This window comes from Neolamprologus multifasciatus, chromosome 23 (genome assembly GCF_963576455.1).
Source record: "Neolamprologus multifasciatus chromosome 23, fNeoMul1.2, whole genome shotgun sequence".
In the NCBI taxonomy this organism is placed as follows: Eukaryota; Metazoa; Chordata; class Actinopteri; order Cichliformes; family Cichlidae; genus Neolamprologus; species Neolamprologus multifasciatus.
Genome location: NC_140460.1, coordinates 10691581 through 10711969, shown reverse-complemented (window position 1 = coordinate 10711969; position 20389 = coordinate 10691581). Strand labels below are relative to the sequence as shown.

At 45.1% G+C, this 20389-nt stretch overlaps 1 protein-coding gene across 13 annotated transcripts in view; it reads left to right on the top strand.

The window, feature by feature from the left end:
* patj (PATJ crumbs cell polarity complex component) overlaps positions 1–20389 on the top strand; it is an 82929-nt gene that overhangs the window by 53520 nt on the left and 9020 nt on the right. For 12 of the 13 annotated variants that reach the window (XM_085150084.1, XM_085150088.1, XM_085150085.1 and 9 more), the window contains 11 exons: positions 4107–4303; positions 4821–4912; positions 14215–14299; positions 15214–15306; positions 15385–15471; positions 16610–16669; positions 17488–17545; positions 17634–17740; positions 19341–19424; positions 19718–19911; positions 20150–20297. In XM_085150084.1, the coding sequence (XP_085006210.1) occupies positions 4107–4303; positions 4821–4912; positions 14215–14299; positions 15214–15306; positions 15385–15471; positions 16610–16669; positions 17488–17545; positions 17634–17740; positions 19341–19424; positions 19718–19911; positions 20150–20297 (1205 nt within the window). The remainder of the gene's footprint in view (positions 1–4106; positions 4304–4820; positions 4913–14214; positions 14300–15213; positions 15307–15384; positions 15472–16609; positions 16670–17487; positions 17546–17633; positions 17741–19340; positions 19425–19717; positions 19912–20149; positions 20298–20389) is intronic. The other variant, XM_085150095.1, reaches the window with a different exon arrangement.

Sequence of the window (20389 nt, the reverse complement as noted above, 5' to 3'; positions counted from 1 at the left end):
ATGAGGCAGAGCCCAAACTCACCGTCAGGGTTCAGAGTCTATTTAATCATCTGGATAATGTCCTGTCTGTGACACGTAGCTGCTGTCCCATCGTCCACCACCACGCTTTTGCAGTCCATCACTGCATAATATTTGTTGGATGAACTGAGTCTGAACACCAAACTCTGAGCTGCATTCTGCTGCTTTGATAAACCATTTCAAATGAGTGGCCAGAGCAGAGGAGTGGAAGTGGTTAATTAATTTGGTGGTTTCTGTACTGCGGGCACGGGGCAGCAGTTTAGCTCCTTATGTATTTTTAATAGATTTCTGTCAGCTGAACACATTGAGCCTCCTGAGAGGAGAGCTTAACAAGACATCCTGTCATCCTGACCAAGAGAAGCACTCCCAACAATTTAATTCACATTAAACACACAAAAGGTGCGCCTGCTCCTCTTCCTGACACGCCTCCATCAGCAGCAGCAGCCGGATGATGGAGGCGCTCCGTCCTTCAGCCACCTCTCCTCACCCCGAGAGGCATTAACACCTGCAGTTACCTGTCACATTAAAGCTATTAATAGCTCATTAAATACACACACACAGACACACACACCTGCCTCCCATCTGAAAACTGTTAGCCTTTGATTAAACTGTGTTTGCGTGTGTATGTGTGAGATTTTAATAGCATGGTTGTGTGTTCTCTGTAGATATTTTTGTTTTCCAGCTTCACACAGGCAAATGCAAAGTTATTTTTATATTTAGTGTTTTATGGAAACGCTGCAGGGAAAGTCTGTGTGCAGCTATAGACTGTAAAAAGAAGATGGACATTCAGACGCTCTGCTTTAGCATTTTGGCTGTGACCGTATTTGCGTGAGAGGATGGGGTTCTCACAAAGCTCCAAAAGCACAAACACAGTGCAGAGGTCCAGTTCAGGTGAAGCTGGCAGACAGGTAGCAGCTACAGTTACCTGTGTCACCATCCACCCGTCACTCGCAGAGGCCACGCCCCTAATACCAAACCAAACAATTTGTGTATCAGGCTGTACACATGTTTGTTTCTGCTGTGACATTTTAACATCAGGTCTGTGGAACCTGACTCACTGTTGCCTCTGCTGGATGTCAGAGGAGCTGCAGTGACCTCAGGTACCTGAGGTAGCGTGTGAGGAGCTAGTGATGAGAGCAGGCTCTTTTCGGGTCCATGTATGAATGTAATTCAGCTGTGGACGATATTTTGGGGTGGCTGTTTGCCATCTCAGATATTTCCCATGATTCTCGACGTGCTTAGCTTCATGGCGTTGTGTTAAGTCGTTTGTAGCTGAGTGTGTGACAGCTTCTTCCGATCAGCGGCCACAAATCTGATAGTAATTAAATGTTTCCTGTCAGAGTGTGTCCCACCTCAGCGCTGCAAGCAGAGAGTCATTAATGCCTCCTAAAGCTGTGGGAAAACTGAAGGAACTGTCTGAATGGGGCTCTGTGATGAAATCAGTGACACATCCTGTCTACACTCTGCTGCTTGTTCATTTGCCGTCAGAACTCATCTGACCTGGTCGTTTGAGTCGATGCCAAAGAGGAAAGGAGGCGTTTGTGGCAGCTTGTTTTCCTCAGAGAAAGTGCTCTGACAGCAACATGATGATTAAAAACAAGCGTTCAACTTGTTTCCAGGCATGTCTCAGAGAATATCTGCTGCCTTGGGCCCCAGAGCCACAAACACAGGACTGGTCTGACCTCCTGACCCCTCAACAAGCAGGTTTTGGTGCTTGAACCTGAGCAAACAAAAGGAAACAAAAATTGCTCCAGGACTGATCTCCGAGTCTGACACTGATCATGGTTCTGATGCTGACAGAGGCCCATTTACATCATCATATTAAATGTATTAAATTACAAATTCTGCACTCTCTGCCTTCGTGGCATGGCAGCGTGGCTTCGGTGAGTACTGAACGCGGTCGTGACCTCACCGGGTTTGCTCGGCTTTGAATCAAACTTTATACGCAGTGTTTCTGGCTGCTCGCAGCAAACTGGGGCAGGCTGAACCGAAACACCAACTAAACTCACCTGTCGTGTGTTATAACAGGAGCAGGCGGCAGCCCGGCACGTTAAACTGTTCTCAGGTCAATGCTGGCAGGGCCGAATATGGGGCTGTCTCTAACTGCAGGTAAAGCATGACCTTTCACCTGCTTTAACCACTTCTGAAAGTTTACCCAAAATGCACTTTGTGAATGATCGTACCAGTTTCTTCAGACTCTGGTTCAGCTAAAGTGCCTGATCATCAGCACAGCTGACAGTCATGTTCTTTGAATGATCCTGTGAGCAGACGGCTTCGGTCTGCACTCATTAATGCTGTCATCGTCATCTTCTCATGGCTCCTCATCCTCACCTCCCTCCTCTTCCTTAAACTGAAGCTATTTAGAATGAACTTTTCTGATGATTTGAACCTGGACAGTCTCTCCTTCAGTGTCACCTCCCTTTGCAGCTTGTACAATTAGTTTTAATGTTTTCAGTTTTGTGCTTCCATGTAAAAACTACAGAAAAATGTCACGTTTTAACTGCAGATGTTTTACGTTTTCTTTGGTGTCACAGGAAGCTGCTGATGGTTTGCTGTCTTTGCGTCTCCTGGAAATCAAGTCTGGCTTCAGTTATTCTCCAGTTTAAAGTGATTTACTGGTTTTCAGTTTATCTCTGATAACTGCAGTGACCTTTAAATCCTCTCATCATTTGACAAAAACACAAAACCCTTCACATCTTCAAAGCGGCCACTGATTCTGGAAAGGTCAGGAAGCGCGAAGAGCAATAATTAAAGGCACGTTTGCTGACAGTGGAGGAGTTTAGTCTCAGCTGCAGGTTTCCTCACCCTCGCCGTTTGTTGTTTCTTTCACAGATCATTAAACTGATTTTTGTGTGACACCAGATTTGTCTCTGCTTTTCTCCTCGTCCCATCCTCCCTCCTCTCTGTTTCGTAATTACCTCGTTACTCTTCTCCTTCACACCTTAAATGCTCCTCTTTGTTCTTCTTTCTTCTCTCCTCCCCTTCTGCTGTTGTGTTTTGGATTTCTTACTCACTTTCTTTCACATTTTTCTCCTCTTCACCTCCCCCTTCATGCTTTTAATTTTATCTCCTCCTCCCTGTCTATGAGCCAATCTGAACACCGGGCTCCTGATCACTGAGTGAATCTGAGGCATTATTTTTCACATGTAAGTGGCTTCCTGGAAATCCCAACAAATACAGCCATAAACCTCTATCAGTGCTCGGACTCTTTGTCTTTTAACTTGGCACATTTATATAACTGATCAAAAAGATTATGCACCAGCATAGGGTCTGAGAGTACATCCAAGGATTTCATCCTCATACCTAATGACAGTCAGGGTGCTGTTGCCTCACCTGCAGAGGTCTCTGTGTCCCTCCATGGATAAGCCTCCCCAGACCAGCATAATGTTCTCCACAGTTTCTACAGACCCTTTCACGTCTATCACATGTGCTCAGGGTGAACTTGCTCTCATCTGTGAACAGCACAGGGCATTCTATGACAAATGTCAGTCAGAAGGCATCGGGCCCTCAGGCCACCCTCATGAAGCCTGTGTCTGGTTTTTTGTTCAGAGACGTTCACTCCAGCGACCTGCTGGAGCTCCTTTTGTAGCTCTTCCAGTGCTCGTCCTCTCCCTCCTTGGACAGAGGATCAGATTCCGGTCCTGCTGATGGGTTAAGGCCTTCTACGGCCCTTTCCGGCTCTCCTGGAATCTCTTCCATGTTCCTGAGACTGTGCTGGGAGACAGCAAACCTTCTGGCAGTGGCACGTATTGATGTTCCACGCTGGAGGAGTTGAACTACCTGTGCAGCCTCTGTAGGGTCCTGGTATCACCTCATGCTACCAGCAGTGACACTGATCTTAGCCAAATGCAAGACTAGTGAAAAACAGTCATAAAAGACAAGGAGGGGAAAATAAAAACCATTCCTGGTTTGGGGTCGTCTCATTGTTGCCCCTCTATTGCACCCCCCTCTGATCCATACTTGATCAGATCAATATCCAGGAATTTAAGTGACTTGATGATGTGCTCTGATTAAAAAGTGTTTTTGTGAGAAGTGTATAATTTGGTTGTTCTCCTCTCCTGGTTCTCCTCCTCTTCCCTGGGCTGCAGAGCGGTGGTGTGAGCGTTATGGAGACCTGCGAGGGGAGCTGCTATGCGTGGAGCTGGAGAAGGAACGGCAGGGTTTGGGCCTCAGCCTGGCGGGGAACAGGGATCGCTCCCGCATCAGCATCTTCGTGGTCGGGCTCCATCCCGGGGGGCCGGCTGCCCGCGACGGGCGCATTCAGATTGGAGACGAGCTTCTGGAGGTGAGAAGAGTCCAGATTATCATTTTACATAAATTACATCAACCACAGTGAGAGTGAAAGCATGGCGTTCATGAGAGATGATTTTAATCATGTGTGAGGAATTCAGTGCAACATCTGCAACATCCTTTTTTTTTTTTTCTTTTTTTTTTAATTTTTAAAAAAATTTTGTTGTTGTCAATTATGTCAAAGCCTCATGCAGGTGGCTCTTCTACCTGCAGACGAGCAGATGCATCAGACTGAAGAGAAAACACTTGAGTGCAGCTCTCAGGTCGATCTGCTGTGTGTGTGTGTGTGTGTGTGTGTGTGTGTGTGTGTGTGTGTGTGTGTGTGTGTGTGTATTGATATAACATTTTGCTTCTTGTAGTTCTCGGGGACCTTTCAGCGTTCTGCTGCTCTGAGGACACATTTACTACTGTTGTTGTCTGTCTGTTTGTATTCAGGAGGTAATAACCCTCCCTCACTTTCAGCACCTGTGGACATCAGGTAACTCGTCTCCACCCCTCTGTCTGCATTTCAGATTAACAACCAGATTCTTTATGGGCGGAGCCACCAGAACGCCTCAGCCATCATTAAGAGTGCCGCCTCCAAGGTGAAGCTCATCCTGCTCAGGTAGGACTGCAGTACATGGTGGGAAAGTCTGAGCATTTAAAAAAGGTTACATACACAGTGGCCTGCTGCGTTATGGAACCTTTTGGTTATTAAACTAACACTGGTGCTGCTACCAGTGTTAGTTTAATAACACTAATAAGTAACATTTTTATTCAGTCAACAAAAAAGTCATTTTACAAATAAACTTTTCAGTTTCAGTGTCTGATTCAGCAAGCTGTGGTCTCTTCCTCCTGTTACAGCAATAAAAAAACGGAATTAAAAATTTAAATTTCATATAATTAAGATAAATAATATTTGACTGATCTCACAGCAGCTGAAAAAAACAGTAATAATAAACATCAGTAATGATATTTCAATTTAAAATAATTAACAAAATTTTTTTGCATTAATTGTTAAAAAATTATTAAAGAATTATTATTATTATTAAAGACTTCTTTGCAAAGCCGTCCAGTGAGCTGCATCAGACGCTTTGGCCGGTTTCCTGACCTAAACACTTCCTGACTCCGCCCCCTTTTTATCCTGTATAGCGTGTTCTATTGCCGTGTGTCTTGATTGTGAATAATATCACAGTTATTCTCTGATGCTGTTGTTTATCCACAAAAATGTAACCTTGTGCGTCAGTGAGGAGGTCTGTGCAGGAAACTCATGAAGAGCAAGCTGTTTCTGTTTCCTGTCACTGCATTCTCTGCAGCACATCATCAGCTGATGCACACTGAGCATGCTCAGCTGAGTCTGAGGAAAACACAGCTGCATTCCCTTCAAAATAAAGCTGCTTCCTGATGTGGAGGATGACTCCCAGGCTGTGGAGATGAAGCTCAAAGCATCCCAGAGCTCAGACTTTACCACAGCAGGGACGGTGGAATGCCTCCTTCACACTCACTAAGGAGTCATTTAGGATCCAGGGAGGAGATGGGCAGATTATACTCCTCGTTCCTCCCTCCTCCTCCGCAGATCCATAAATGATCTTTTGTGATTTGCAGCTTTGAAGCAAGCGGGTGTGTTTAAGTCCAAAGCCTGGCTCATGGGGCCGGGTTAGCACTCCGTTATGCAGATTTAAACCCTCAGCCTGACAGGATGAAGACCATTGCGCCTATCCTCCTCTTTCTGAGGAGAGTTTATCCACATTGTCACTCAGTTTCACCTGATATGGGACGTGACGGAGCTGTAAGTGGATCAAATTATCAGCACAGGAGAGATGAAAGGGAGGAGATGGTTTCAGGTGAATGTGCTCAGACTTTAATCAGCACAGATTGTTCATGTTTGAAGTGTGAAAAGCAGATGTTAACTTTGATAAAAGGAAAAATTGGATTCAACTTTTTGTCTGCAGCCCTCATTTCGACAGGATGTCAGTGGCAGAGGTGAGGAATGAAATCCTCACTGTTCTCTTCTAATTTAACTCATCACTTAAATTCAGCCATCAGAGAAACAGCAGAATGAGAGACACTTAAGTTGAAATCCTTCTCTGAGCTTCAGGCCGTACCTCTCTCCAGGTTTGGTGAGAGAAATTTGAAGATTTTGATTGGAGGTTACTGATTAGCAGGTATATGTGTGAGTAAGGCTCTCATGCACTCTTTGATTTGATATTCGCAGAACGACGAAAATCGCAGATCATTGACTGCTCACATCCCAACCCACTCTCATTGTTCCCACTGCTTCATATCAGCCCCAAACCCAGCGTCCCCACAGCTACACCTCAGCCCACTCCCAGCATCCCCACAGCTTCATACCAGCCCACTCCCAGCATCCCCACAGCTTCATCCCAACCTGCTCTCACCATCCCCACAGAATTATCCTAACCCACTCCCAGTGTCCCTCAGCTTCATCCCAACCCACTTTCAACACCACCATAGCTTCATACCAGCCCACCAGGTCAAAGCAACTCTGACCTCCTGAGAGGGAGCTGCAGTAGATCAGCGGATTTTCTCTTCAGTTCTCTTCAGGATGTTTTTCTCTGTATGAGATCACGTTTACATGGTTTCTGCATCATGTTGCTTTTAAGACTTCCTGACTGTTATATGATTGGCAGATTTATCACACAGACTCTGGTCCGGTGTCTTACAAAGACAAACATCGGAGCTAAGCAAGCGTCTCATGGGGCCTCACCCTGCAACATACTTTAACAACGGGGCTAATTCTGCATGAAACTGTAGCAGAAAAACAGGAAATATTAAGCTGCTCATACTGAGCATTTTGATGGGGTCAAACCACCAGGTTGATGTTTAGTTAAGATTTCACTGCTGAGCATCTCAAAGTTATTCAGTTGATTTTCTTTTTATTAAAGAAAGCAGGTCAATATGAGACATGAAACACTGTGCAGTGTGACACCTGTAGTGTCACAGGTGCAGTGTGACAGGTAAGCGGTCAGAGGATGAACCTGTCTGATTGGTTGATTTATCGTGACTCGTGCAGCTCCTCAACGGGGCATACGGGTCATGGTGGGGTTGTTCTGCAGGCTGATGTGAAAAGATGCAGGTGGATGAAGGTGTCAGTCTGAAGTGTGAGACTGCTAAAGATCTCCTTTACTGCATCTGATTGGTCGTTCACTGCACCCCAGTGTCGGCATGGAAACAAGTAAATCACAGGGAAAACAGGAGATCAGAGTGCTCACTGAGCTGGGGAAGCGGCAACCAACAATCAGCTGACTTTGATGTGTCTGTGATGTCATCATCAATCCACCGGTGTCTGTCACTTCCTGACAGCTGTAGTGTTGGCGTGAGACAGTGATGGAAACGTGTGACTGATGGTCAATCCAAACCCGCAGACTTCACAGGTTTAACGAGACCTGATCGAATCATTGATTTCTGACCTCAGAGACGTCTGACGTCAGAAACCTGACTGATACGTTTCACCTGATTTAGCAGCATTACATTGTTTTATTTTTGTAATTATTCACAAAACTGTTGAGAGGAAGTCTGATGATGTTTCCAACTTAGTGTTTGTGTCAGTGTTAGTCTTCTCTTCTGCTGGTGTAAGACGAATGCAGCATAACAGATAAACCTGACTGAAGCTGTAACAAATGCTGATCTGTGCTGACTCACAGATATCTGTAACACTACCAGTGTTGGTCAAGTTACTTGAAAAAAGTAATTAGTAACTAATTACTGATTACTTCTCCAATAAGGAATAGAATATAATAGAATAGAATAGCTCTTTATTGTCACTGTTACAAGAACAATGAAAGGCAGTTTGGCATCTCTCCGTGTGAAATACACAATAGTGTAAGTATGTATTTACATAATAACACAGATTTACATTTACACAAGAAAGATATGTACAATTTATTCATACACCTGCATACATACAGATGCACCCATACATACATTCACATACATACATATATGTATATATACATGCATATATGCATGTGTACGTACATACGCACACATATTTTCACATACACGCTTGCGTATATATACATACACATACATGCCATCTGAGGAGCAGGTGCTTTATGAGGTGCAGTGTGTGATCAGTAATATTGCACATTGAGTGGGCGGGGGATGCTGTTGCTACTATAATAATACGGTTATAGAGATATGATGTATAAATAAAATGTAATGTCCATGAGTGCAGTTGTCCTCCAATCAGGGTGGAGGTAGGGTAGCCTGTTTGTCTTTGACCTGATGGACCTGTAGTGTTTACCAGAAGGGGGGGGGGGAGTGAGTGTCCAGGGTGCGAGGGGTCTTTGATGATGATGCTGGCTTTCTTCTGAAGTCTGCCAGTATAAATGTCTCTGCGGGGGGTTAGTGAGGTGCCAATTGCCCGCTCTGCTGCCCTCAGGTCCATCAGGTCAAAGACAAACAGGCTACCCTACCTCCGCTGCAGTTTCCTCTTGTCCTCCAAAGTGCAGCAGTTGAACCAGAGTGTGCAGCAGTAAGTCAGAAGGCTCTCAATGGTGGAGCGGTAGAAGTTTACTAGCAGTCTCTAGGGTAATTGGGCCTGATGCAGTTTCCTGAGAAAGTACAGCCTTTTTTTTCCCCACCTGGTCCACAAACCTGGTTTGATGTGGACTCCGAGAAACTTAAGGCTCACTACCCCTTCTACCTCCTCCCCATCAATGTAGAGGGTAGAGTGCTCAGATCGCTTGTTCTTCTGAAGTCGATTACAGTCTCCTTGGGCTTGGCTGTGTTCAGATGCAGGTTGTTGTTGTCACACCATCGCTTCAGATGCTGAACCTCCTCTCTGTAGGTTGATTCGTTGTTGTCGATCAGTCCTATGATGGCGGTGTCATCAGCAAATTTTATAAAGGTGTTACTGGTGTGGATTGAAGAACAGTCATGGGTGAAAAGTGAGGATAAGAGGGGACTGAAGACACACCCCTGTGGGACGCCTTCGTTCAGAATGAGGGTGGAGGAGGTGTGCTCTCTCACTACAGAAGTTGATGTATGAGAGTACAGCAGATGTGTGGCCCTTCAAGTCTGATCCTTCGGCAAATACACTCCAATTCGTGTTATTAAAACAGTCTTATAGGGCCATGGTGGCTTCCGCGGTCCACACTTGTACTGTTTTTACAGATGGTTTTTGTCTTTGAATTAGAGGTTTATAACCAGGGATCAGGGACAGAGAGAGATGGTCAGAGAGTCCGAGATGAGGCAGTGGGGTGGAGCAGAAGTGGAGCAGGCGGTGGTTTGCCCGTTGCTGCAGCAGTCCTGTCAGTGGGGGGGATCCGGGGGTTTCTCTGTGAATTTCACATTCCCGTGGCAGCATTCTACTTGCTCAGAAGTTTAGGGTTTTTTACGCTCTAGAAATAAGTTTTCTTCCCACGGAGAGTACAGCACATGCAAATGTTTTTGTCACTTTTTACGGATTTATACTCAAAGTAAGGTCAGTACTTCCATGCTTTAAACGCTGTATAGTCATACTCGCACTCCATATTATCCGTTGTTGATCTGCACGTCTGTTACCACGAACGTTGCACGTGCTTACGTCCGTGTCATGAGACACTCTCACAAACAAAACCATGGTTTAGTAAGGCATTAATGCAGTGTGCTTACGGGAAAGTAACAGTAATCTAATTACTTTTTTGCAATAGCAATCCCTTACTTTACTCGTTACTTGAAAAAAGTAACCGTGTTACTTGTAACGCGTTACTGCTCATCTCTGAACACTATGCAGATATTCTGGACATGATGTTATGTCTCCTGTTTCTTAACGTCCTTTGTTTTTTGAATTTGAAAAATTTAAATGCAGCAACTTTCAATGTTTTTATGATCATCATATTAAATGTAATGTTTCCTTGTGAATATTTTTCTTTGGCTGATTAAATGAAGGAAGCTGTTTCCTGCAGTTGAGTTTGTATCTCTGTGCTGCATTCAGGACTTTTATTCTTCCTGCAGCGTGAACGCCGTCCGCCTCTCAGGGTAAACGTGGTCTTTAGGAGGAATCAGTATGGCGGAGGAGGGAGAGGAGGAGGTGGTGTGTTTGGAAGAGATGAAGGGACTCCTCCCATGATTCCCTGATCATATCAGTGTGCTGTTTTGACTTTTATGATGGTCCTCTCTCTCTCTCTCTCTCTCTCTCTCTCTCTCTCTCTCTCTCTCTCTCTCTCTCTCTCTCTCTCTCTCTCTCTCTCTCTCTCTCTTTTTCTCTTTCTTTTTCTTCCTTCCTCCTGCGGCTCTGATTGAATCGTGTCAGAGCAGCAGGACATTGGCGCTCTCGCCGTGTTCAGCATTCCCGGACTGAGTGCTGCAGTAATGAGCTCTGAGAATGAACATAAGAACAGGACGAGGACCTCAGTGGCTCCTGTGATGCAGATGGCTCCATTTAATGGCGATGCCTCAAATCCAACAAGCTTCAGACACCTCCTCTGAGGGTTTGACGGCGGAGTTGTTCCACGTGGCGCTACGCCCTCCTTCATGTCTGCCGGCTCTCTGGGGGGTGTTGCTGCTGTTTTCTGCTCTGTTACCCGCCAAGCTGTTGCTGCAGTTGTAGATATAATGCAGCTTCAGCCGGGCCCAGTGGACTGAGCCTGAGTTTGGATTACAGCTATGGCCCTATCAGGAGAGGAAGAGGAGGAGGAGAGATGGTGTTACACAGTCTGCCATTACAGCATTACATTTTCTGTTTACACGTCAGTGTTTAAAACTTAATTCTGCTTTGTTCCAGCCTGCTGTTCCTCTCATTCGTGAGTCAGCTGAGACATGAGAACTTTGCAGTGTGTTGATGTATGCAGAGACTGTACATAAAGGTTGAATATCGTCTTAGGTTTGTGATGTCCTGGCATGAAGTTGAACATTTCCATCATCACAATTTTGCCTTTTTGGGGTCAGATGAATACGGCCTGGATCGTTTGCTTTCTCTGGCCTCCTTTCTGACTGTAACAGGTCCTTCAGTTCCAAAGCAAACAATACGTTCTATTCAATCAGAGCTGAAACCAGCAACCAAGACAAGAAACTCCTTTGCAAACTTTTTAGTGACCTCAGTGATTGAATGAGCAGGCGACCCATTTCCTGACTTCTATCCAATCAGACATCATTTTACAATCAGTCACGCTGACAGCCAGAAGATACCTGCTGCATAAGGCATAAACACACAAATTCTGCAGGTGTGGCAGAGCGGTGATCCGAATGTATCAAATTTCAGATCCGTGGAAGAAAATGGATGAATCAATATTTAAGATTTTACCACTAGGTGGCAGTGTTTTATGAGAAAGTGCTGGCGTAGCTGTCCCTGCAGTGTAGGGGTAATGACGTTTGAACTTACTGTTTGTGAAGCTGAAGTTTGTTCTCACAGTTTTGTGTTTTTCTATTTTTGTGTAAATCTGTGTTTCCTTTTTTTTCTAAATGTATTGATCAAACTAAGATCCGGGGAGGGATAAAAAAAACAAAAAAACAAAACTGGGCTCTCCCACCTGGAGGGGGAAACCAGGTGGGGATTGCCCAGAGGTGTGAGGAAACCAGGAGCTGCACAGACTATGCTGAGGAAACATGAGTGAGTCATCAGTGAGGAGTGTTCACTACAGCAGCACAAAGTGACAGATGGATGACAACGTAGAGGAAACCGTTGCTGATGCTGCAGTGTGAGACTCGAAAGAGCACACAAGGAGATGCCTTCACAGTAAAACTGAAGCATCTGTCTGTTTTTATTTCTTTTTTACTTAAAAAAGATTAAAAAGATGAAACCTGCAGCTGCTGAGAAGGACCTCAGACTGTGGAGCTTTGTTTCCGGTTGTCCTCCTCTGTGGATTCTTCCGGGATCACAGATTTCTTTAGCCTGTTGTTGGGCCCTGACACTCAGCTATGTGAAGCATCATCGTCATGCTGCTGCAGTTTAAAGAGCTGCACTGCTCTGTCCAAGTTGTAGGTGAGCTGCAGCTACTCTGCAGCTGTTACAGCTCTGCTGCACCTCCACGATGCACTCTGGAAATTCCAAACCAACAGACATTCTGAGTTTAAACCAGAGAGACTGGTGAATCTGATGGCACAGTCACAAAGCTTTGCATAGTTCCAGAGCAAATTCAGTCTGTCCTGCTCAAGTAAATCCATCTTTGTTGCTCAATGCTGAGTCAGAGGGGAGGCACTTGGATTCAGGCTGTTTCCATTATCATGTCACTGTAGTATCGCGTCACATGTGACACATTGCATGTTATCCCTCAGGCCAATCACAGCAAAATGTATTTGTATAGCACTTTTTAAGACAGGAATGTGTTACAAAGTACTTTACAAGGAATACAAAAACATATCAGACAAAACAACATATTACACAAGAACGTTACCCAAATGCCTGTCTTAAAGATGTGTTTTCAGCTGTTTTTCAAAAGAAGTCACAGAGTCGGTGGTGCATAGAGGGGGTTAAACTGTTCCAGAATATTGGTGCTAGGGTTTGGAAAGCGTGATCCTTTGTTTTCAAACGGGTCCATGGAATAGTCAGAAGACCACTATCAGTGGATCTACAGATCCGGTTTGGAGAGTAAGGGTGAAGAAGCTCGATGATATAAGTGGGGGCCTCTCCTCGTAAAGACATAAAAGTTAGAGTGAGGATTTTAAACTGATATCTATACCCAACCAGAAGCCAGTGCAAGGACTTTAACAAGGGAGTGATATGAGTGAAATCATGACTGTGGGTTAACAGCCCTGTTGCGGCATTTTGCACTGCTTGAATGCGATTTAAAGATGCCTTTGTCAGACATGTTGTCTGATTTTAGGCTTGATACTCTCTGGAGCAAGAACTAAACACTAAACACTTGTCTGCGTTCAGCTGCCATCCAACCATTAATTTACTTAAGACAGTCCATTAGGATGGATAATTTGTTTACTTCCCAAGGTTTAAACGAGATGTACAATTGGATATCATCTGCATACAGATGGTAGGAAATCATTTTGAAACTGCTAATGATAAGGCCTAAAGGCAGAATATATAATGAAAATAACAAGGGGCTTAAAACCAATCCTTGTGGAACCCCGCATGAAAATTCAGCTATGTCTGACCGAAGGTTTCCTACTGAAACCAAAAGTGATCTAACTGCCAGAAATGATGTGACGCATTTTAGGACAGATCCAGATATCCCTACCATGTGATTTAAGTGGTGGATTAAGATCTGATGATCAAAGGTTGAGCTAAGGTCCAGTAGAACAAGGACTGAGCAAACACCTCTGTCTGTGGCCATCAAAAGGTCAGGTGTCTGATCCAGGGCGGGGATTTTACAGTGCTGCCTTGTTGATTTTGAGAGGAGCCACTTTATCTAGAATTTTTAGACATTGCAAATTGAAGGATGCCACACGCATTATCAGTTTAGGTAGATTATTATAAAACCCTCCATCCATCCATTTCTTTGGCTTATCCGGGGCCGGGTCGCAGGGGCAGCAGCCCAAGCAGAGGAGCCCAGACCTCCCTCTTCCCAGCCACCTCCTCCAGTTTATCTGGGGGAACACCAAGGCATTCCCAGGCCAGCTGAGAGATATAATCTCTCCAGCATGCCCTGGGTCTGCCCCGGGGCCTCCTCCCGGTGGGACATGGCCGGAAAACCTCGCCCATGGGGCGTTCTTGTCAGATGCCCGAACCACCTCAACTGGCTCCTTTCGATGTGGAGGAGCAGCAGCTTTACTCTGAGCCCCTCCCGAATGGCTGAACTTCTCACCCTATCCTATCTCTAAGGGATTATATTTACACGATATTATAAAACAATTCCACAAATTCTTCTACCACAGAGTCAGTAATTAGACATGAATGCTTCACATGAACAAAGGGCAGAGTGTCACAGATAAAGGAGAGATCAAATACAGTACAGGCGTGGGCGTGTGTGTGTGTGTAGCAGTCTGTTCAAACTGAAGTGAAAAAACTCATTATCCTCTGTGTCTCTGCAGAAACGATGATGCAATAAATCAGATGGCCGTCCCTCCCTTCCCCTCTCCCCCTCCACCACCTTCCCTCAGCCCAGCCAGCCCTGAGGTAAACGAACACACACACACACACACACACACACACACACACACAGATGAACAATACACAACACACAGATGAAGAATACAGCTTCTCTGTCCCCATACCTTTGGATATGTGTTCTCCAGTTTTGAGCTGTGACACTTGTCCTGGTATAAATATCAGGTGCTGCATTTAAAATCCTTTTGTTGAATGAAGCAGTATTTTTGTCTGTTGTAATGTCACTGTGTCAGGCTGAGTGATTGCAGACTCGTTAATGTCGCCTTTTTGAGAAAAATATATATACACTGCTACCTTGTCAGTGCTTGGTCACTTTCATGACGTCTTCACGTCATCATCAAGCCGCAATACAGCTGACATTATGTGGTGTAAACCTTTATGATGCCAGCCAGATAGTGTGAAAAGAATAAAAAGGTTTGTCGTCAAAGTTGAAAACAGACCAGAGGAAGCAGGTGAAGGTCACCGTGAGATCATTTAGCCAAACGTCCATGTAAGTGTGAGTAATGGCAGGATGAAGTTCTCTTTAATGACCGTGGTTTAATCCTCAAAATGTTCAGACTGCTGTGTTTAAAATGTTTTGATCTCATTTGTTTGGTCGTCTTGATGAAAAAGTTCACCTGTGAGAATTTGCAGGAGGTGTAGGTAAAAGTTTTCAGGTAATGTTTCCTGTCCTTTGTGAAGATGTATGTTAGTGTTTCACAGACGGATGAGCCTTCAGTGTTTGCACAAAGAAGAAAAACTATTCATATTTAAAGTTTAGGGTCGCGAAACAGTCGGTTATTGATTGTTTATGTGGAAGTCCATCAGCTGTGTGACCCCGCTCAGAACACAACAACGTTCAGCTTTGACCTCCACAGAGAAGAAAGTGGCGTCTGCTTGTTTGAGACGAGCACCAAAGTTCATTCTTTGTGTTTGTATGTCAGTGTATCTTGCCCACCCTGCTCAGTGGATCCACCCCCTCTGACGGGCCCTGCCCCCCCGAAGGCTTGACGCTCCACCCGCTGTCGGACGCGCCGGTGAGTGTGAAGCTGAATCTGAAACGGAAACGTGGGAACGAGTTGTAAATGTGAGCTGATCTGAGATCTGCTTAACAGGACGAGCCAAGCGACGAAGCCGAGCAGAACAGCAGGAGCAGGAACAGTGTCCCCGAGAGTCTGAGAGAGGCCAACACTTTCAGAAAGGTACACAGCCATCAGACTCTGCCCCCAGGGCGTAATTGTACAGATTATTATGGCAATGGGAACCTTAATACTGACATTCTCTGATCAAACAGACCAGACTTCATGTGAATTTTTCCCAATTTTGGAACTGTTGTCTTCTGTTTACTCCTGACCATCGTCAACTTTATCTTTCTGTCTATAAAATTTTTTTCCTGTGTATGAATCTCATCAACCTGCAGGTCTCCAAAATCTCCAAAGTGAAAACAGCCAGAAGAGTGATTTTATTTGGACATATTTCATATCTCCAAAAGTTGATTCTGTTGATCTGGACGTAACATTTTCAGTGGGAGACTTCTTCAGTCTCAGCTGACTGCAGGTTTCCCCAATCTTATAAACAGTACATTTGCATAATAACTGAAACCAGCCCACTGAAGGAACAGTAGGCTGGGAGGTCAGTTCCTTCATCATGATTACGCAAATTCTCATGACCACTGACAACTGATCAATGGCCGTGAGTACCATTCACAGAGAGTTGGGGAATGGCTGCAATCACAGCATTGTACGATGGCGAAAGATGTACCCTTAGGCCCCCTCCTCGATTCAGAGATGGTCTTTCCCTTTTCACGTAAATGGCCTCCTTGACTCTGCGCTAAAACCAGCGTTCCTCCCTGTCCAGGATGTGTACATCCTCATCATTGATGTGCCAAAAATTGTTCCACCCCAAGGATCCGGTCCCCCGAAACAAACAGAGTAACATAGTGTACGCAGTTAAGTGCCAGGAGGATTGCCAGGACATCGGATAAACCAAACAAACTCTGGCAAAGCAGATGGCACAACACAGAAGAGCCACCTCATCAGGCCAGGACTCAATCTATTCACACCTACAGGCCAGTGGACACTCTTTCAATGATGAGGATGTACACATCCTGGACAGGTCACTTGGACAAGTGACGAAACGTTTCTCCCACTGAAAACGCTACTTCCAGATGAACAGAATCAACCTTTGGAGATTTACTAACCTGAATGATTGACAATGCATCAAGGCGACATATTTCATATTACAAACCTCAGAGGGTTTTGTTCCAGATGTCCCAGAAATGTGACTGAATGAGGACATGAATGTGTCTCCTTGACCCGCTCTGCTCTGTTTCCTCTGCAGAGGCTGAAAGCTGCAGAGTCTCCAGAAAATGAGCTGCAGGCTACACTGGAGCAGTGTGAGGTAAATGTCCCACTATCAGAATTGATCCCACTATCAGAATTGATCCCACTCTCAAGTATTAAAGCTCGTGCGATGCACGGCAGCTCCTGTTTTCTGACTAAGTTCCAAACGTCATGAGGGTGAATCCTATAATCCAACATCTACAGTTTTAATTTGCTGTAAAAAATTATATTGAAGTCTTTTAGCCTTCATCAAAGATCCTGAGATGCTTTGGAGGGGATGGTGCTGTGTGGTTTCAAAAAGAAGAGGCTCTTGCAGACAGAGGCGAGGATGCTTCACCTCAGTAACCTATGGATGCTGGCTCAGACTCACACTCCTGTAAAGGTGAAGACTGTGAAGGCCACAGCGCATGATTCATATCATCATCTCCATCAACCGTCGCAGTGAGGCTCTGATGAAAAGTCTGCAGTGAGTCTTTACTCTGAGGAGGCAAACGCTGACCTCTGTGCCCCTCGGCAGCTTGCTGAAGTGTGACGAGTGATTCGGCTTGCCGTGCAACTCAGACTTTCAGGGCCGTGCTGGAGTACCAACACCCCGAAGCCTCAGAGGCATCAGCTGGAAGAGAAAATACTTCATTTCCTGTTCTGGTGTGTTCGCCTTGCATCTAAGCCGTGACGGCTTTGGTGTAGGTCAGCAGTGTCACACCATGTATGACGATGTTACACCGGACTGACTGTGCAGGGTTTCTGTTCACTTTTCCTGATGTTGGTGTGGTTACTGTTATTATGGACTTATTTCACTTCGCTCAGTTTGTTCTTATCAGTCACACAAGAGCCTCTATCAATACATCTGATCTGTGTGCGTGTGTGTGTGTCCAGTCACACAGTAAACGGATGGCAGCTTCTCCTCCTCTGATCAGCCCCGATCAGCACAGAGGTACAAACACAGACATTTAACTGTGAAAAATCAGATCGACATGCAGACTTCATGTTTCTAAGAGTAAACGGATCCTCGTCCTCCTCAGACCCAACCTGCTGTGCTGTGGTTCCTGGTCAGGAGACACTGCTCGAGATCTGCAAAGGTCGATCTGGACTGGGACTCAGTATAGTGGGAGGAAGAGACACACAGCTGGTAACACACACGCACACACACACACAGTGTGTAACTTTACAGTCCAGTGCTATACCTGCTTTTGTAACCAGCTGTGAGCATCAGTGATGATCTAACAGCTATTACTGTCCGTCCTTTTAAAGTTATTAAGGATCACAAATGCTGGAAACTCCTTAAAAAGTGTCAGATCTTTAATTATTGTTTATGCCTTTATTTGATAGTAACAGTGTAGAGAGACAGGAAAGCAGGGAGAGAGAGGGAGGGGAAGACAGCAAAGGTCCGCGGGTCAGACTCCAACCCGGGCCCATGGCACGTGGTTGCCAACTCATCACACTGAGCTAAACTGGCACCAAACACACTAGATGTTCACGTGTGCAGCTAAAATGTTTCTCCGTTAAATAAGGTTTTTACAGAAAATAACCGGCTGACTGACAGGCAATCAGGAATGAGTGCTGGACACACCGTTCTGTGACAGAAAGCCTGACGTTCACACTTTGCCTGTAGAATCTGTGTTTAGTATTTGGTGTGAGACAGATTTGAGTGAGAGTCTCACACTCTCCTCAGCATCGAGGACGGTGCTGAGAATGCTCAGCCTTTTTCGATAATCGATTTTCTGATTAAAATCGATTTCGGCTTGAATAAAGTCATATCGATTCATTAAATCCCAAATCAATTTATAAATATAAATGTATTTTGCCAGAAACGCCAGAATCTAAGGTTAAACCTCACAAAACTATTTCAACAACCACCAAACAGCTAAAGCAGTAAATGAGAGCAGGATTCCACACAAAGACGTAAACACCAAGCGCGGACCCGACGCATCAGAATCAGTGAAATGTCGTCTTTCTCACCCGATGGCACATCCCCAGACGTGTACGTACAGTTGGAGCTGAAAGCCGACAGCTCACAGATTCTGAGGCTGCAGGTTTAGTCACTCTCCAATGAAAGTTGACTGAACCAGCAGCAAAAGAAGATCCAAACTACGCTTCACATTTCGCTTCACATAAACATCGACATGAATTCCCTCTTACTTTTGCTATTTCGCTTCCACCACAATAAAATCACACTTCCTGCACAGCTCTTTCTCTCTCTGTCAGTGTACTTTAAGAACAGTTTCCCATCTCAAATCTCTGTTTTCTGAATTATTTGCTTGGTTAATACCCACCAGTCATAAATGATCAGAATTATAATATTTCTATAAATGACAAACTGGAGGACTTCGATCAAATCTGGAGGTCACTCACTGAGTATCTGGAAACTATGGACAAACAAACTACTATGTGGGCTTTACCCTAGGTTATAACAAAGTGATAGCACTCTGGGATCAGGGAAGGGTGTGGGGAGGGAGGGTTTTTTTTGTTGTTGTTTGGTATTTTCTACCGTCTTGGTTGTCTGTTTCGTTTTTTGTTGTTGTTTTCCCCCTTTCTTGGTGATAAAAATATAAAAATTAAGCGATGTCAGCCCATGGGGCATTTTTGTAATCGTTACTTGTGCTTCACTGTAAAAATATTTGAAGAGAGAGAGAGGTTATAATATTTCTAAATGTCGGAGTCAAAATTGAATCGAATCGGATCAGGACCTTGTGAATTGGACTCACCCGCTCTTCTTGTTTCTCCACTAGGATGCCATCATGATCCACGAGGTGTACGAAGAAGGAGCTGCAGCCAGAGATGGGCGTCTGTGGGCCGGAGACCAGATACTGGAGGTATTCACAGACACAGCACCACCCATGGGAGGAGGCACCCATCCACCTGTCATTACATCATTAACAGGATGTATACGAGCCATAACGTTAGCTGGCGAATGTAGTTACTGCTCACAGTAGGAGGTCCGACCTTCTGCAGAGAGTCGTCAAAAACTCAGTTGGATCAAAAAGATATTTAGATTTGAAAGTTGAATCTAATGTTGTCTGCTCAGAAACGAACCTGCTCCAGCTCCCCCTGCTCAAACACAGCTCATACATCCACCGTCTGTGTGTGTGTGTGTGTGTGTGTGTAGGTGAATGAAGTGGATCTCCGCGGGGCGTCCCACGAGGAGGCGATCGCCGCCCTGCGTCAGACACCGGCTAAGGTCCGTCTGACAGTCCTGAGGGACGAGGCTCAGTACAGAGATGAGGAGAACCTGGACGTCTTTAAGGTGGAGCTGCAGAAGAAGAGCGGCAGAGGGCTGGGGCTCAGCATCGTCGGGAAGAGGTCCGCATTAAAAAAAAAAAAAAAAACCCTGTCAGGAAAATTAAGGGAGTCATGAGATCTGATTTTAGGAGGATTACGTCTCATTTTTGATTATAATGACAGGAAAACATCAGCGTTAAATCTGTTTCTGCTTAAAGTTTGTCTTGGGACGTTTTTTTGACTACAGATGAGAAAATGTCGTCTGTCTGTCTGTCTGTCTGTCTGTCTGTCTGTCTGTCTGTCTGTCTGTCCGTCCCAGGAGTGGCAGCGGTGTGTTTATCTCAGAGGTGGTCAAAGGGGGCGCCGCTGAGCTGGACGGCCGGCTGATGCAGGGAGATCAGATTCTGTCAGTGAACGGTGATGACGCGAGACATGCCTCCCAGGAAGCCGTGGCTGCCATCCTGAAGGTACTGAACAGTACTCTGAGCTTTTATTGCAGTAACACTGATCTGTAGAAGTACTGATACTACATTTAATCAGAAGCACATGCTGAGGCGGA